The sequence below is a fragment of the Rhinatrema bivittatum genome, chromosome 3 (genome assembly GCF_901001135.1).
Source record: "Rhinatrema bivittatum chromosome 3, aRhiBiv1.1, whole genome shotgun sequence".
Lineage (NCBI taxonomy): Eukaryota > Metazoa > Chordata > Amphibia > Gymnophiona > Rhinatrematidae > Rhinatrema > Rhinatrema bivittatum.
The window spans coordinates 50160895-50179161 of record NC_042617.1 but is presented as its reverse complement, the minus strand read 5'-3'; the positions used below and the strand labels follow the sequence as shown (position 1 = coordinate 50179161).

General features: G+C 44.7%; 1 protein-coding gene across 3 annotated transcripts in view; it reads right to left on the bottom strand.

Annotated features, from left to right (window-relative positions):
• Positions 1 to 506: 506 nt before the first annotated feature.
• The window catches only part of PTPN14 (protein tyrosine phosphatase non-receptor type 14), a 277012-nt gene continuing 259251 nt past the window's right edge, over positions 507 to 18267 (bottom strand). For all 3 annotated transcript variants that reach the window (XM_029593207.1, XM_029593208.1, XM_029593209.1), the window contains 4 exons: positions 14285 to 14413; positions 12336 to 12570; positions 10028 to 10191; positions 507 to 6285 (listed from right to left, as the gene is read on the bottom strand). In XM_029593207.1, coding sequence (XP_029449067.1) covers positions 6157 to 6285; positions 10028 to 10191; positions 12336 to 12570; positions 14285 to 14413 — 657 coding nt within the window. In that variant the 3' untranslated portion in view covers positions 507 to 6156. The remainder of the gene's footprint in view (positions 6286 to 10027; positions 10192 to 12335; positions 12571 to 14284; positions 14414 to 18267) is intronic.

Here is an 18267-nt window from a genome sequence, read left to right as displayed (position 1 = left end):
AGACTGAACTGTCCAGCAAGTCAACAAAGATTATCACCTGCTGTCATGGTAATGTAGGTAGCAAGCCAAATAAGGATCTCCTGGCTGAACAGGCTACCCAATGCGTCAGCATCACTGCAGAGCCTGCTTTGTCTCCGGCCATTTCCCTCCCTTGTATTATCAATGGCCTTTTTGGTTCAGTAGTACATATCAGCTATTTAGACAGCATTTATACTTCAGCGTAGGTCAGCTATTTTATTCCACTTGCTCAAGAGGGGGGCCCAAGTTTGGCGTTCAGGTTAAACCCCCTCCACTTAATTTACACAATGACCTTAAGACGCAAAACTCTGGCGATAACTGGAGTCTAAAAAGCTCGTTTTGGAGGGCAAGGTTCAGTTTAAGATGACTCTATTTTTACCAGGGTGATACACTGTACAAATGTAACCACTTATTGACACGGAGGAGCAGGCAGGCAGTTTTGGGTTCTCACACTTACAGTAATTAATGACTTTATCATTTGTTCTGCCTTTTTTTTTTTTTTGGAGGGTGGGAGGTGTGGAAACAGATCCAGTGGTGACATTTGTATTAGTTCCCAAATTAAAATATGAGTATAAAATTAGATGGGGGCATAGCTCATTAAAAAAAAATAAATGGCATGATAGTGCTTGCATCAAACTCTAGTTATTCAGACAGAAGATTACAGCACAAAGGATGGCAAAATTACATACTGGAGAAGCCCAAACCAGGCTCTTCTACCATGTAATCACCTTGCGTGCCTTTTTTTTATTTCGTCATTTTGGCCTAGCCGTTTCCTCCTGCTACCACCCCATGTGCGTTCCATTTTTTATTTATTTATTTTTTAATCTCCACCCTGTCTGGCTCAGCCAGTGCTGCCACGGTCCTCAACCAGAGATGACAGCCCGCCGTGACCTCTGGTTCCCGGCGCACGTGCACAGGGAGCCCGTTTACCACCTGTCACCATTGCGCGATGGCCGAGACTCCCTCCGCCTTGAGGTTGTGAGCGCTGCCTCTGCAGCATCCCGGTCCTGCTCACGCTACACATCTGACAGGCTGTCCAAAACCTTCACTTGAATCAGGCCCTCACAGTATGATAGTTCAAGCTCAGGGGGAGGGGGCTTTTTTTTTTTTTTTTTTTTTAATGGAGACTCTGGCTAGTCTCCTCTGACTCCTGAGCTTCTACAGTTCAAACTCCACTTTCAGACATTCATGACAGAGAGGGCCAGACGTTGATCTATCGTGGGCTTTCATGTGCGTTAAGTCCTCAGTGCCACCTTTAGCAGCCTAGCCAATGCAGTGGCATTCCTTTGGCTGAGTGACATGGTGCACAGTTCCCCTTTGAGGCAGCCAGCGGGTGGTGGTCCTGTGTGGTAAGTGCCGTTCCCTGCTGCTGCCTCCACAGAGCAATCAGCACCCACCGATGAGAGGCAGGAGGCAGATTAAAAAAAACCAACCACACTCTACCACACAAACCAAGTTATTCTACCAGCAGAATAGAGAACTATATTCCATTTATCCTCTCATCATGGATGCCAACTAGGGTTACAGGAAAACCAGAAAGTCAGGCCATAACTTCTACTGCTAAGTAGCCAACAGCTCCAATAATTCACTGATTATTAATTAATAGTTCAGAACAACAACTGCATTTGAACAGAAAAGCAAAACAATAAAAGGAATTTTTAAAAAATGTAAAAAATAAATAAAAATTCAATAAAACCTCTTGAATATCATGTTTTGCAACATAGAATTTCTCTGTCTGTAGGTGCTCTGACAACAGCTAGTTTTAGTTGTATTTCTCACAATGTTCTTTGCTCTTCATGATGAGTCTTCTGAAAGCACACAGTACAGGTTGGCAGGGAGGGCGTCGAGGACGCCAAGGCAAGGCTTCTGTCCTTTGCCAAATGAACTGCTAAGGATGTGCTCCACGCCCACTGCATATGAATCAAATGGATGGTTATTTCTTTTAAAACCGCAGCAGCAGCAAACATCAGTATGAGAAGAACTAAAAAAAAAAGCAAGAACTACAAAAAAAAATACTTGTAAAAACGAGGTCACGCTCAGAACTTAAATCATTTTCCTGACATACTGATCACATGAAGTTTGGCACGTCATTAAAACAAACATATGAACGTAAGAAGCGCCATACTCGGTCGGACCAAGTGTCCATCAAGCCCAGTATCCTGTTTCCAACAGTGGCCAATCCAGGTCACAAGTTATATCTTCAAAATGTGTCTTCTTTGAACTATTAAAATATAAAGTAACAACTTCTTTAAAAAGAAAAAAAAAAAGCCTACGTGTACATAAAACTACCTTTGATAGGATTTTTTTTTTCTTTCCGGTTGATAAGTGATTCAGTCACTTATTTGTCTGGAATATTCATCTCAGCCCTAGACTATTTTTTCCAAGTTCCTGCCTTGGATGGAGACGGCCTCCGTAATAAGAGGCCTAAATCCACAGTTAGGGACCCGCAAAGTCGCCCTGGAATTCACGGAGGGTGGTGCATAGAGGGAGGAACCCCAAACTGAGCTCTGGGGTCAACGCGGCCCTTCAGTGCCGACTCGTTCCCGCTCTGGTTTAGCACAGTATTTCCCGAGGAGGGGAAGAGACAGACGACTTGTTGAAAACATGTTATTTGCTTCTGCGTTTCAGGGCTCCTGCGTGCTAAGAATTTGCTTTTATCATCATCACTGGCGGCCACTAACCCCTGCCGTGCTGTATTGGGGGCCTGCATGGAGGTGTAGCTGCTTTCCAGTTATACAGGAAAACTGGAGCTTCAACGATAACACAACAGGAATATGAAAACTGAAGGGTTGGGGTTTTTTTGACTTACGAATAGAAAAGAGCGCCTTTTAAGTTGCAATACCTTTAAGTTCAGCTCTGAGGTCTTTCTCCTCCCGACATTAAAATATTTAAATTGGCTTTGAATATATTCTGATGTTTAAAAAGAAAAGAAAGAAAGAAAATATGTAATGGGCAGTTTTTGTTGTGTGGCCACTTTTCGATAGGGCACTTAAGGCTGTTAAATGGCAGCCAGGGGCACAGCTCCTGAACAGGATTGCATTATGTAAGTAAAAAAAAAACCCCACAAAACTACTTTTCCTAAGCTTGTGTAATGCTACCTAGTCATAAAAAGAGAGACCAGGGCAAGGCAGAAAACACCATCACCTATGCTAAATGCATTTAGACGTTGTGAAGGCTCTACAAAACCCATCTGAAGGTCTCTTAACTTGCTGAATTCTCCAACTCTCCAAGATCTCAAAAGACAGCAGTGGGTCTGGATTAGCTTCTCACCCAAACCTGGCCTATCCCCGACAATTCTTAAAACCAGAAAAAAAAGGGGGGAGCCTGTAACACCCCTACTTCCAGATTTACCCTTTGCCCACCAGGAAGAACTTCTTTAAGCACTACTAAAATTACTTAACATGCTTATCGCTGATTTAACTAACCATCCGTTAGCGCCCGCAAATTATTTCAGTGTCAGCATTTGAATTACCCCCCTGCTTCCCCTCACAGCAACCTGAGACACGAGCCCAGGTCTGGTTTTCCGATGCCTTCCCGATGCACTCTGCAGAACGCTGTAATAGGAGCTAGAAATGCAGGACTAACTTCTAGCACTGTTGAGATTTAAGACTCGTGAAGAAACCCCTGTCTGTCATGCCAGGGGAATAAGGAAAAGCTTTAGGATGCTTCCTTCCAAGCCACAGTCCCAAAATGTGGACTTTTTTTTTTTCCCAGCAGCTCAGCTCGCTCTCTCCATACATACTGGAAAAATTCTGAATCAGTATTTGGACATCTGGTGCATTCTGGGGGATGGAAAACCTTTCCAGTGGTTGGCTTGATAATCACTTCCTCTTCCACCGAGCCTGTGGTTATTCGCTGCGCAGAAAATACATTTCCTCTCTTCAAAACCCCCACCACTATCCTCTTATGACCCCCCAAAAGCCGACAGCAGCAGCAATCAAATATCAATGCAACCAGACTGCCTTGGTTTGCTCCTGTGACAATGAAAATCTTGAAATTCTAGGGTACAGCCACGGCACTGGAGGAACCACCACGAGATTCCTGGGCCATGCTGTGCCCAAATTTTCAGGGGAAAAATAATTATCTTTGATTCAGAATTTCTTCTCTGTTGCCGTTTAGTGATCATAAGACTTTTAATGACTAGCCGACTGGAGTATAAATTTAACATTTCTGGAAATTTTCCCAAAGTTTCCACATTTTTACACTCTGATCTTCATTTAAAAACAAAAAAAAAAAAAAGAGCTTCTTTTTTTTCCTGAAAGTTTCTGGTTTATTCCAGACCAGCACATCTCTAATTCTGAATGCTGCGGCTTTGAATACCATTAAAAAAAAAACAAAAAAACCCAACAATAAAGCCCCCACAGATTCAATTCAATTTAAAGTGCTCCTGTTATGCCAGACAACAGTAATTTGCAGATACAGCAGGTTTCTATCCTGAGCCTGCTCGTTAAACCGCTATTCATGCAGAGGCCATTAAAAACCAGGCACAGCCACTTTCTAGCCAGAAATACCATGGAAGGTGTTAAATTAAAAATAAAAAAAATGAAGAAGAATACGGCAGCAACCTGGCTTCCCAACCAGACTCAATTAGAAACAGGCTGAGCAATCTCAATCCACATTCAGGCCACTAAACCTTACTGTGGGCCCCTGGCAAGATCTTAACAGAACCATTGCCTGGGACACGGATATCTTTGCGAAGGCCTTGGGGGTCCGATGATAAACACAGATCTCATCAAGGACCTTTGCTATTCGGGGGCCCCCCCCCAAGCCTCATCCAGTTCTCCTCCCTCGATTTCTAGCGACTGGATTACTCCAATCCAGATTCAAGATCCCATTAATGAGCTTCCCTTCAACGTCTTGAGGACAAGTGCTTGGTTGCAGGCCTGTGACGAGGAGTGCACAAAATGAATGAGATTCTTCAGCCCATTTACATCATTAACATATAAAACAGACTATCACAACAAACCTCCTGTCCTTTAAGGGTATACGGAAATAGTTAATAATAATAATAATAATAATAATAAAATAATAATAACAGTAGTAAGTCAGAGGTAAGGTCAGAGATGCATGTGCTGGAGAAGATCAAAGGCTAGAGAATCTGGATCCAGAGACACAGTGACAGGGGGACACAGATAAGGTGTGCTTGTAGCCGGGACACTCTCTCTCTCTCTCTCTCTTGTCAGGGACACTTGGGAGCCAAAGACATCTCTGCAAACCAGCCTTTCCCACTGGCTGCTGTAAATCCAAACATGCCCAGTCATAACAGAGGAAACTGGCCTGAGCTCGGGACAGCACGGTGCCCTGGGTACCAAGAACGTTTCCTCATATACATAAAAATGGGAGAAAACCCTTCGCACACAGACCCCGATATCCCCCACACAGTATTTTTTGCTGCATAGACTCAAAGAAACGGAAACACGACTGGCATGTAACAGTTTTGCTCCTTTTCGGGCGTGAACCAAGATTTGGCAAAGCAGTTAACATTATGTTCAAAATAAGAAGAGAATTTTAAAACTGAACAGGATGGGGAAGTAGTCAAAAATATAATTTAAGAAAAAAACACCGTGTTCCCCTTAAATGAAAGGGAGAATCTTGGTCTCTAAGTACTCAGTCTTGGTCCTCACTTCTTCTCTCATATACAGCTCTGGTTAATTTTTTATTTGGCCGCTACAGGTCTAACTGTTCAGGCTGTGTGATTTCAGCAGGTCTTGCTTTAACAGCCGAAGCACAAATCTCTTCTGAAAACCAATGGAAAATCCATGGACTGAAGACGTTATCAGTTTCAATAGCTGCAATGCACTGAACAAAACCCCAGACATCAGCCAAGAAGTCACTCCTGCTGAGGATGGCCTGCCTCACAAGGGCCTCAAGGCATCAAATGTGACTCCAGGAAAAAGTCAGGAGCCGCCACACTCCAGGGGGATACAGCAAGGGGTTTACCATAAAAAAAATAAATTAACTCGTACAAAACAATTCCAGGGACTGCTCGGCGAAGAACAAATGCGGCCTCGGAGGCTGGAAGCCAACTCTGGAACATGGGAGCCGTGATTTCTGCCCAAGCCGGCATGGTGAGATGCAGAGGATGCGTGCCTCTGTGGTCCTGGATTCATGGCACGTGGCTTCTCACACCAGGGAAGATTAAATAAGTCTGGAGCTCTGGAGGAACTGGATGAGCACTTGATAAACAAATGTGTACTGAGCAATTGTCTGGATCATAAACATCCTCTGGTCCCTGAGGTATCGCAGCATCATTGGAACATCCACTTTCTGTAATCAGAAGGGAACAGAACAGCAAGATACTTAACACAATATCATCAAATGTACAGTGCCTGGGTTTTATGCATAGCAAAAAACGGGACCCACATAATGCTCGTGACTTCCAAACAGAATGCACAAAATCGATTTGATACCCAGGGATCTTGCATATGTAAGTGGGTACTGAAAACAATCTTTGCAGACTGGAAGCCTTCGTGAGTAGAGCTGCAATTCTAAAGCAAATGCCTCTGTTTTATCAAATGTTTAAGGACAAATCAGGCCAAATGTTATTACAGTTATCTGTTTCGCTCAGACCCACTTCAGAACTCCATGTAGGCCCAACACAAAGAGCTGAGTAGGGAATTCAAGGATGGAAAGTTTTCAACAACAGAAGGTCTGCAGCCCCAGGAGAGGGCCACAGTGACTCTAACCAGCCAGCACAGGGGTCACTTATGTCAAACTCCAGAGGAAGCCACGGTTCATGTCTTTTGGCTGAGGACCATCAGTAGAACAGCCAGACTGGGGGGGGGGGGGGGGGGTTGGGGAGAGGGGCAGCTGGGACATAAGAGGGGAAAGCCCCCTAGTGGCCAGGAAAATATTAGTGAAGGTGCCTTCTGGATCTGGGACACCCCAAACTGAGCAGCAGAAAGCTGTTGGGCAATAAAGAGAATGATAGTAATCAGAGGACTTGGCCATACTAACGGAATGAGGCAAAAGAAAACCAGGGAGAAATTTCAGAAAAATGTTTCCTCTTTTGAGCCTTTAAAAGTTGTGGTCAAAGAACTGAATGGGTAACTCAGATGACAGGAGATTTCAGTCCTACTGAAGAATTCCTTCGCTCTAATCACTGGTCCGCATGGAATATTTTTACTTATTTTTTTTCTTAGCATATAAAAATTGTACCTATGCACTTCCCTGTTGTAGCCAAATCGTCTGACCTGACACAGCTCTGTGTTTTTTGCGACTACTGCCTCATTCCATGTACAACATTCTTCTCTTTTAACTCAGCCCCTCAGTTCTGCTGCGTCCCAGCTTCTTTCCGTAAGTGACGCACAACAAAGTCCGTTAGTAAGTGAATGACGAAAGCCAATGGATTAAAAAAAAATGTCATCGCCTCACAAAATATATCCCAATGGTCCTACTTCCAAGGCCAGACTGATTTATTCAAAATTGATCATTTTAGATGGCAGCAGGAGAAAAATCTCCCTGGTCATTCTGGGTTCATAAACTAATTTTTATTGTGTCGTGAGGGAGCTTTAAAACAATCTGGCATGAGGTGTAATCATTCCACAAGGCTTTAGGATATATTTGTCAGGTGATGATGTATTCTCAAATACCTTGGCTGTGGTCGGACGATGATGCATTTTGAATCCATTGGCTGTCGCCATTCACTTGCTAACGGACTTTGTTGTGCATCACTTACAAACAGAAGCTGGGACCAAACAGCTGAGGTAAAAAGAAGAATGTTTTACGTGGAATGGGCCTCCGAGGCTGTACTCACACGAAACAGAACCGCGTCAGGTCAGATGATTCAGCTACGACAGGGAAGTACAATTTTTATATGGTAAGAAAAAATAGAAATAAAAATGTTCCATGCAGGCACTGTTTGAGTACCAATCATTAGAATTCAGCAGGACTCAAATCTCCCACCATATGAGGTACCACTTCAATTGATTACATATTTGAAAGGCTCAATGGCAAATAACTTTCTTTTTTATGTTTTTCAAGGGGATTCTTTTGGTCTACACTAAGAAAACACCATCCTTTACCTAAAAAAAAAGAAATATAAACAATATAAGAAGAAGTGCATATTAGGACAGAAGAAAAGGAAAGACAGGAATAAGGAAAGGGAAAAAAGGCCAAAAGAAGAATGAACAGAGCCAGGAAGCAGGAAAGATGATATTCCGAGAAGCCTTGAGTGGAAGATGCTGCTGCTGCTTTAAAGAAGGAAGGTTTCACATTGCCAAGTTTTGTACCATAAACACAAGCTGTAAAAGGACTTTAGGGTAAGTCCACTAGCAACTTAACCAAGAAAAACGGGTGGAGAACAAATGTTTATCCTTTCTGGCTTTAGCCTGCATGTGTCACTTCTGCAGTGGGAATCCATTGTGGTTATCCTGAATTACAGGAGTTTGATTACAAGACAAAAAAAAATCCAATAACCCTTACATGAGCAAATGATAAATCCGAGCTCAGTCCAGGCATGTGAAAGAACAGACCGGCAGTGTAACCCAAACAGCCAAGTCTAACACATGGTTGCAGCTGCAGAAGTGGAGCTGTATTTTCCCCGCAATCTACAAATGAAGTGATGTGAGTTCACAGGAGTTGGATTTGGTAAGACAGTACTGGCTGTGGTGGCATTTCCTTGCTTGCAGCTATTGAGAAGAGAGGATCCAGTTCTCTCTACAACGGCAGTGCTACTTTCCAGGTGACTGCACAACAGGGCTTGTACAGAAGAATAAGTCAAAGCTGTGCCCCAATGGCTGAGGAAAGCACATAAGGAGTGCCAAGCCATGATACGCAGAGAAGCAAAGCCAACCCACATCTTTCCTAGAAATCTCTACAGCAGTGGGTCCTCTTATCTGAAACGAATGGTGCTCAAACGGGATGCAATAGCTGCTACTAATTAAAAAAAAAAAAAAGAAAGAAAGAAAGAAAGGATAAGGTACAGGAGGCCAGCCTGATAACTTGGTGGCAGTGCTGTGCACTTCCGTGTGGGAGGCTTGGACTTGATTCCTATGCCGGGCCTCTGTTCCTGGGGTTGGCTAAGTCTGAGAATGATGTGGAGGCAGTGCTCAGAGTCTCCAGGAGCGAGGGAATCCCAGTAATTGCATGGCCGCGACACCTGGGGGCCAGACTGACAGTGCAACTTAAGAACAATGGAGACTCAAAGTTACTCTTTGATTTAACATTGTCCAAACAGAAGGGAATGGTACATTTTACTATATCCATGCATGTGATAAATGTAGAAGATTCTTACAACCTTCTAACTGTGAGGAAATCTTAGAATGCAATGAATGATGTTCTATTTTTTAATGTTTTTTATTTTAGTTTTTACTGTATTGCTTTGTTTTTATGTTTATTGTAGGTTTATGTATGGTGTTGATTTGTTTTAATGATTACTGTATGTATGTTTTATTGTAAGTAGCCTGGTATTGTGGATAGGTGGGCTATAAATATTTACATAAATAAAAATCAGTAGAAGTAAACCAGTGATTACAAAAACTGCAGAAGGAAGAACAGAAAAACAAATAAAGCTGGGATCTCCTTTCAATATGTATAGATAAGGCTTGCCATTTAGAGAGCAATTTCAAGCAGCCCGAAACCATGCAGGCGATTTTAGCACACACACTCTACATACATTTTCAAAAGGGAAACCACCTGCATCGCTCCCCTTTGTGAATCAGCAGTCACTGGGCATGCTTGTGAAGAGTCCGTCCTGTGCGGGTTGGCCAAGCAAGGGCAAAATAATGCGAGAACAACTGAAGGTCATCCATATACATTCTGTTTTACTCCTCTGACCTAAACATGCTCAGGGAAAGACCTCTTAGAAGGACAAAGAAGGAACACACTATAGAAGTGGCATGTACTGTAGTGTTAGCAGCATTTCATGAAGGAATATTTTCAGCCAGTCCATTGTACCTGCACCCCCTTATAAAATCATTATATGTAGGGTATGGGTGTGTGCAAATAGATGCAGAGTTTTGGGGGGGTTGTTTGTTTTTTTGATAAATTAGCTGTCTAATGCACTTACTTCATTGTGTTCCAAACAGCCAATCATCACCTCCGTCAGGATGACCACGCCCGTCCTTCCCACCCCAGCGCTGCAGTGGACTACAATCGGTGGGTTGCAGCTCTTGCTGCTGTCCAGCATGCTGTTGGTGTGCCGACGCACTGACTGGATCTCCTCCAAGTAGGCTATGATGCAAAATAAAAAAAAAAAAGTTTCAAGGGGGGAATTTTCACGCTCATGGCCCGATTTTCAAAATCACTGACGTGCATAAAACTAACATACTCTGAGGGCCTGATTCAAGTGAAGTATTTGGTCAGCTTGTCAGATGTGTAGAGTGAGCAGGACTGGGGTGCTGCAGAGGCAGCGCTCACAACCTCAAGGCAGAGGGAGTCTCGGCCATCGCACAATGGTGACAGGTGGTGAACGGGCTCTTTGTGCACAGAAACGGGCTTTGGAAAATTGCCCGGGGGGGGGGGGGGGGAGGGAGCGTAAAAGTACACGAAAGTGATTCCACACATTTTGTGCACTATAAAGGGGCAAGCTGGGGGGAGGAGAAACCAACTGTGTGCATACTTTCAGTTTTCAAAAGTATGCAAGTATCTCTCCTCGCACACATTTTCTCTCGCTAATGAGAAGCTGTAAATGTGTGCATATACGCTGTCCTGCGTTCTGTGCGTATGCACTACTTTTCAGAGTGGATTTATGTGCGTAAGTCCACTGTGAAAATTCGGGCTAAACTCTGCGTGTGGTGGGTGTAAACACCAGTTACAGCATTAGCTGGGGCTAATTCTGTGCATAACCCTGTTTCCTGCGTTCTTACACCCAAACCCCTAAGAGGCGTATTTACGTGCATGCTTATTTTAAAAAGCAAGGGCCTAATTTTCAAAAAGAATGCATGCACGGAAAACATGGGGTTTTTTTTGTGGATAAATGGGCTTTTTGTCAATTGCTCTGGAGGATGTGTGCGTGAAAGTACACATAGAAACAATTTCACATTGTGCTTTTACATGACCTTGAAAGAAAAATTCCGGGGGGGCGGTGGGTAAACGCATTCACATTCACGCCTGTTTCCAAGCAAGCGGAAAAGTGTGCGGGTATTCCACGGAGAGTTCCACGTATGCCTGCTAATTTCCAAAGCGCCTTTAAGTGCGTTAAGTCCTCCTTGAAATCTGGGTGTATATTCTGCACGCACACGCCAGCCCTACGCGGGCTGAAACAAAATCATCCCTGCCTGTGTGCAAGCCTAAACCAAGTAAGTCACACCTTCCGGAAGAGATGGTAACATTTTACGGGAGGTTAGTGGTGCACGGCCTGGGTTACATAACTTGAGGATGTTCAAAACACACTTTTGTCCTTATGTTCCCCCTGAAAATCATGGGTAAAGGCTGTGTGTACCATAAACATGCATATTTTACCGCTATGCAGGGCGTTCTAAGATCACCCTCAGAACTTCCCCATGGACATTTGTACCTGCAACAGGTGGAGATTTGAAAATGCCTTCGATGCATGTTATATCCCCCCCTACCCCCACAAACACCTCCTCTTACTGCAGCCAAAAGTCAACGCATTGTGGGAGAACCAAGAGAGAGCAATCTTCAGTCAGCTGACTCTTAAGATATGTAAAATGCTTTCTGCCTATGAAAATGGCTATGAAAATTGTCTTCCTAAAACTTTGTCATTGCCCTGCTAAGGGGCTGATCATTTAAATTGCCCGTATTAATGCAAACACCTCAGGCAGTTTTTACTTGTGGGGTTTGCATCAATAGTCAAAGCAAAAACAACGCACATAGCTTTGGTTCGATTTCCAAAGGGAAAAAGTACCACGGAGATTTGTCGTCTGCTTTTCCTGTGGGTACTTCTTCTGGGCAAAAAACTACACAGGCTGTTGCCTTCCCTGACCTCACCTCATCCCCTAGAACACCTCCATACTATGCAGGCAAGAGCACTTGTGTTGTTTCATGGGCTGGGCAATTTTGCAAAGCTCATTCCTGCAGGTAAAATGCTGTTTGCCCTCTAAGAAATTTTATCCCCCATCATGCAAAAACATCTCTCTTCTGCAACACAGTATTCATAAAAAGAACCGTTGCCCAAGGAGCAGACACCTCCCAGAAGGATGGTCCAAAGAGGTACTGTAGAACCCCAATGACGGTCCCATGTCAGACCACACGTTGACCTTCTTTATAGAATTACGAGAAACTCTTCTGGCTTTCTGGACCATCCTAATGCAAGGTGCAATCGTGGATTACACGCATCCACGGTGGGTTAAACTGTTAGGATTCTGATCTGTTTGCCTTCGTTCACATGAGGAAAACATTTAGGAAACTCTTACACAAAAAGCCTTGAACGTCTTCTGGGCAGCCGTGGTCTGGCCAGTCTGTGTATTGCAGGTGCCAAACAGTCCTCTCCTGCCCCGACAAAAGGTGCTTGACTTTTAAACCCGTTGTAGCGTAGTGAGGGGAATCCCTGCGGAACTTGGTGGTCACCTTGAACTTCCCGTACGTTGCTGAGCTGTGTTTGGAGCCCAGTTTGGGCCAGTACCGGTGGCTCTTCACTCTTCCTCCCTCCTGAAGGGAAAAAAACAAAGTCGAGCCATGTTGATGTCAAAATTATCCCCGAATAGACAAAACTACTTTTATTACAAACACAGTGGGATATCTGGATGGGAGTCCTTCGTTTTCATTGGCTTCTGGGGGATTCAATATCTACCCAAAAGGCAGACTGTTGTACTTGATCTGACTGCCATCATACAGGCCGATACAGTAAAAATCGCGGGAGAGCGGGTGAGCGCCCGCTCTCCCGGCGCGTGCACAGGCCACTCTCCTGTGCGCGCGATTCAGAAAAAAAAAATTATTCAAATTAGGGCCCGCGGTAAAAAGAAGCGCTAGGGACACTAGTGCGTCCCTAGCGCCTCTTTTTGGACAGGAGCGGCGGCTGTCAGCGAGTTTGACAGCCGATGCTCAATTTTGCCGGTGTCTGTTCTCAAACCCGCTGACAGCCACGGGTTCGGAAACCGGACGCCGGAAAAATTGGCATCCGGTTTTCAACCCGCGAGCCGATTTTAAATTTTTTTTTTTTAAATTTTTGATTATTTTTAACTTTTGGGACCTCCGACTTAATATCACCATGATATTAAGTCGGAGGGTGCACAGAATAGCAGTTTTTACTGCTTTTCTGTGCACTTTCCCGGTGCCGGAAGACATTAATGCCTACCTTTGGGTAGGCGCTAATTTCTGAAAGTAAAATGTGCGGCTTCGCTGCACATTTTACTTTCTGTTTCGCGCAGGAATGACTAATAGGGCCATCAACATGCATTTGCATGTTGCGGGCGCTATTAGTTTCGGGGGGGGGGGGGTTGGACGTGCGTTTTCGACGCACGTCCAACCCCCCCCCCCTTACTGAATAAGGGGTAAAGCTAGCGCGTCGAAAACGTGCGTCCAAACGCGGGTTGACAGTGCGCTCCGCCGGAGCGCACTGTACCGTATCGGCCTGTTTGTTCTTAAAGACATTTAGAGGCAACGTCAGTATCATATAACTGGAGCATATACCCCAAGGTCAAAGCATATCAACATTCATTATAAGTAAAATGACTACCGGATGCAGAAATCCCTCTTCAGACACCTGCATAACCAAGGAAAGCTATTGGATTGGGAAATTAGAGGGGCCATAAATGTTCTGACGCCAGCTCGTCCTTTGGCAACAAAAATCTGAAGGCACAGATGACAATGGAAACGACAGGAAAAGCAAAGCAGGTGTGTGGGGCTCTCCCTCACTTTGCAAGGCCGAGCTGCTCAGGTGCAAGTGCATCAGCAGATTCAAGAACACAGTCCTCGGGCCTTAGATTATCGGGGAAATTACTTACAGCTTTATTGGGCAAGGAGTTTTTATTAAAGGCAATTCTATAAGGACAGCAACTCCTGGTGCTGATAAGAAGGCTTGTACGGTGGGGCTGGTGGCATTAACTAATTCAACCAAAAAAACAGACGCACATTTGTCAAACTTAAATAGAAACACGCGTGCTTATTTTGGCAAATACAAGCTCTAAAAAGAACTGATGCTTGTGGGGTATTATGGGTTGTTTTTTTTCACATTTCAGTTTACAGCCGATTACTGGAATAAAAAAAAACACAAAACAAAACCTATCTCCCCTTGGATGTTTTCCGTAACACGATGTAAAAGAGCCACAAAAGAAAACATTACCTGTGGCAATGGCAGCCTTTTCAATGGCAGATTTATTTCTCCTTACCCTGCAAATGAATCATTTTCTGCCATTTTACATACCTCTTCAGCCGTGACCATGGCTATCACGTTCACCCCCTGTTCCCACACCATCTGCCAGAAGTCATGGCAGGTATGTGGCAAAGGTCCTTGAGTGGCTATATAATGCCATTCTTCTCCACCGACAATCACCTAAGGAGCAGAAACAGCTCTGTTAGTGCACGCATCCTTTCCCCAGGGAGAATGGCTCCATGCCAGTCTATCACGCTACAGCTGTCTGTGCAAACCGTGACGGGAAGTGAAGAGCAAGCTCCACATCCATGATAGCATGGCTGAGAACAGCTCTCTTTTGGCAACCCTAGAAGAGGGTACCTCATTGTGAGAAACCCTAACTCTTGGTGGAACCAAAAGGCTTAACTCACAGTTGGAGTTTTCTGGAACGCATCGTGCGCAAAGCAAAATTAAGAGCCTGGACCCGGTGAACATTTTTTCCAGGGTCTGGCAGAATCCACTTGCTCCTTTCAGCTTCCAGGTCAGTTGGAACCAGCTGCTTGGATTACGACATGATGGCTTTTAATTCTTAAATACACCTGGGTTTCCCCTCCATTTATAAGTCCCTCCCTTTTCACCCCAAGTTAATCACTGCAAAAGTATTCGGCTGCGGTTCTCGATTCCCTCCAGAGCCAAGTGGCTCTGTATCCCTGACTCTGGTCACTCCCTCCAACACTGTGAGCATGATCATCTTTAAAAGACTGAGCCTATTCGTCGGGAGGAGCTTATCACGTTTCTCGTTGCTGGCAGCGGTCTCATCTCCCTTAGAAATCAGGAGAATGCTTTGCTCAGGAGGTTTTGTCATAAGAACACATCGCACGTGCCTATATAGAAAATTACTTGGTGGTATTTTGCACCAGCCAATTCGGGGAAAAAATGAGAAAGGATGTAGAACAGTGTAGAGAACTGAAGCTACATCAACCATACCGTCAAGCCATTTACACAAAAGCAAAGAATACAGGAAGCTCAATTCCATCGTCATATCCCTATCTAAGCCACAGGTAGTTTGCATCCAAAGCCAATCCCAAATTCTTTGTAGGCCTCATTTAGCTCTCCTCTACCAGACTTTGAATGTAAGATATGATTTAGACACAGTAACTGCAGAGGAGGCATGGCCTAATGCTTAGCAGGCAATGGATAGGGAAGGAAACCAGGAATTAAATCTCACTTGGGCAAGTCACTTGGCCTCCCGTTGACTCAAGCACCCACTTAGATGTAAGCACTTTGGGCAATAACATATTGTACCCAAATACTAACAATGCTGTAAAACCATGTTCAGCATTATTTAGAACGGCAGGCTAAAAATAATGGGGTACATGTTCGAAAGGCATTTAGACGGATAACAAAGTCATCCGTCTAAAAGGCAAGTTTTGGCGTATTCAGCCAGTTATTCAGTTATAATTTAGCTGGATTAAAAAGGGGCATTCTGGGGGGGGGGGGGGGAGGTTTCTGGGCCGTGGATAAAGTTATCCATCTAACTGAGATGATTTTCAATTATAAGTGACTGAGTTAGCCTGTCTTGTGTGGCTGAATAACTTTAAACTTAACCGGCTACCCTGGTTTAAAGAAAAATTGTGGACAAGCTATCCGGCTAAGTTTAGTGGACAGGTTATCTAGGCTGGCATCGACAGAAGCACCGGGCCTGGATTGCGGGGTGACGCTACCATGGTCCAGGCTGAAGAAATGCTGCATATTAAGGTATAGAGGGGGTGGAAGGCAAAGGGTAGGTAGGGGTGTGCGCTATCCCCTGCTGCTCTCCCATCCAAACTCTGAAAGGGCCTCCGGGTCCAAACCTGCCGGCCCCTGCCCCATGTCTAAGTTTAATAACTATTAGTACCACAAGTCTTAGCAATTTCACCCTTCCCCCACCCCCTGCTCCCGGTTCCCATTTTTCCCAAAAAAGTAACACTCTGCAGATGCCTCTCCCCAGCACCCACCCCATCCTTTTCCCTTCCACGCCCCTGTACCTTAATGTGTAGCATTTCTTCAGCCCAGACCACAGCAGCATCCAACAGCAATCTGGGCCCGGTGCTTCTGCAAATGCTCGCCTAGATAACTTGTCTGCTAAACGTTCTACTGAATACGGACCTCAGCAAAAATCTCTCAATCTCTCTCTCTCAATCTCTCTCTCTCTATATATATATATCTCGCTCTAAATATATGTGTGTGTGTATAGACAGAGAGAGAAGGCCATGCAGCGAGTTTAGTTAATAAGCGTCATAACAGCTTAAATTCACTTATTTATTGACTCCTCCTTGTATATATGAAGCTTTCAATAACAGGCAAAACTTTCATGACAAAAAGGAGGAAGAAGTAACGATCTCTGCAGGCCCCAATCTTTCTGCCTGTCCCCCTCTCCTCATCTCACTGTACGAGGCACAGCAACAAAATACCCATAAGCATAGACTCTTATAAAAACTTCAGTAAGGCTTGGAAGAGTGTACTCTTGTTAAATATATCCATTCCTGTATGAATGAGGCTGCTAAGGACATTTGCAGGAGTCAGATTCCATTTAAAGCCCCATTTAATCAGTGGGCGTGAAAACATGTACGTACCCCTAACCAGGGCAACACAGCACTCACTATACCCAGCATTGGAATTCAAATTTAAGCACTGAGAAACAAAGTTCAAAAATACATTCCCACCATGCGAATAAGAGGACATCCGACACAGTAATAAGACGTCTATGTTGTAATAATTCCTTTGATTATGACATAATTAAAATCAGCTGAAAGCAAGCTACTGGGATCTCAGCCACAACGCCAGGCAGGGGAAAAAAAAAGGTCAAGCCAAGAAATCTTTCAGATTTTAAAATCTGCTCCACATGGCGCTTTCCACTGTTTATCCTTTGCCTCTACGATAACCTTCCTTGCTAAGGCAGTCGCTATGCACTGCCTCCAGGCTCTCTCGCATATACACCGAGCACAGAGGTAATGGATCAGGGGTTCTCATTCTTTGTCTGGCCGCTAAGTGTAAGAGACATCCGTGATCTGTGAGCTACTTCACCAGCAACAGCTCCCCCATCTCAGGCCTAGAGCTGGTACCTCTGCCTAGATGGGTTATGCTTTGTCCTGCAGTGTAGGTGCGGCAAACAGCAAAGACCTATTTGCTGCTAAATAACATCCACCAAACCACTCGGTTCTCTTTTTATGCTAATCTTAACAAGCTACCAGCATTAATCAGCGGTAAAATGTTAGCACCTAGCAGGCCTGAAGGCTTATCTGTGGGAGGCAGAGGACCCTCAAGAATGGAACGCATCAGAATGATGTGGTGCTCTGGTGCAGAAATTGTCTCTACCCAGGGCCGGAGTAACCCACTGTGCAAGCTGTGGACTTGCCAGGGCAGCGGCATGGAGGGGGCAGTGGTCTGAGGGCCTCCACTGAGTAGAGTGAGCTGCTGCAGCTGCCGCAAAGAGAAGAAAAAGAGGATCCACAGGGCCCACAATGAAGAGGAGGGAACTGCAGGGCCGCGCAACAGTTCCCAAACTGCCATGTGATGAAGATGAGTAGCTGCAAGGCCATGCAGTGAAAAAGAGGAGCCGCCATGGGGCCAACCCGCCACGTGACAAACATGAGAGTGTTTCAGGGCCACGTGGCAAAGATGAAGAACTGCAGCTTGCAGGACCATGTGGTTCCCAAATCGCTAGGTGACACGAAGGAAAAAAAAGCCTTGAGTCAGTTCCCAGCCTGCTCTGCAGCAGAAGTGGAGGGCCGAGGCTGCTGGGAGAGGCCTTGGTGTAAACGTGTGTGTATGTGCCTAAGCGTGAGTGTGTGTGTGTGTGTGTGTGTGTGTGTGTGTGTGTGTGAGCAGAAACAGTGTGTGTGAGAGGAGGCATGTGTGTGTGTGTGTCTGAACATGTGTGTGAAAGAGGGAGCGTATATGTGTGTGTGAGACGGAGCACTGAGACAGATGCAAGCTCTAGGGATGATGGAATAAGGTCTAAATAGTAGTAAGATTTTTTGAGCAGTAAATTCTTGTTTCTATTAGGAAAGTTT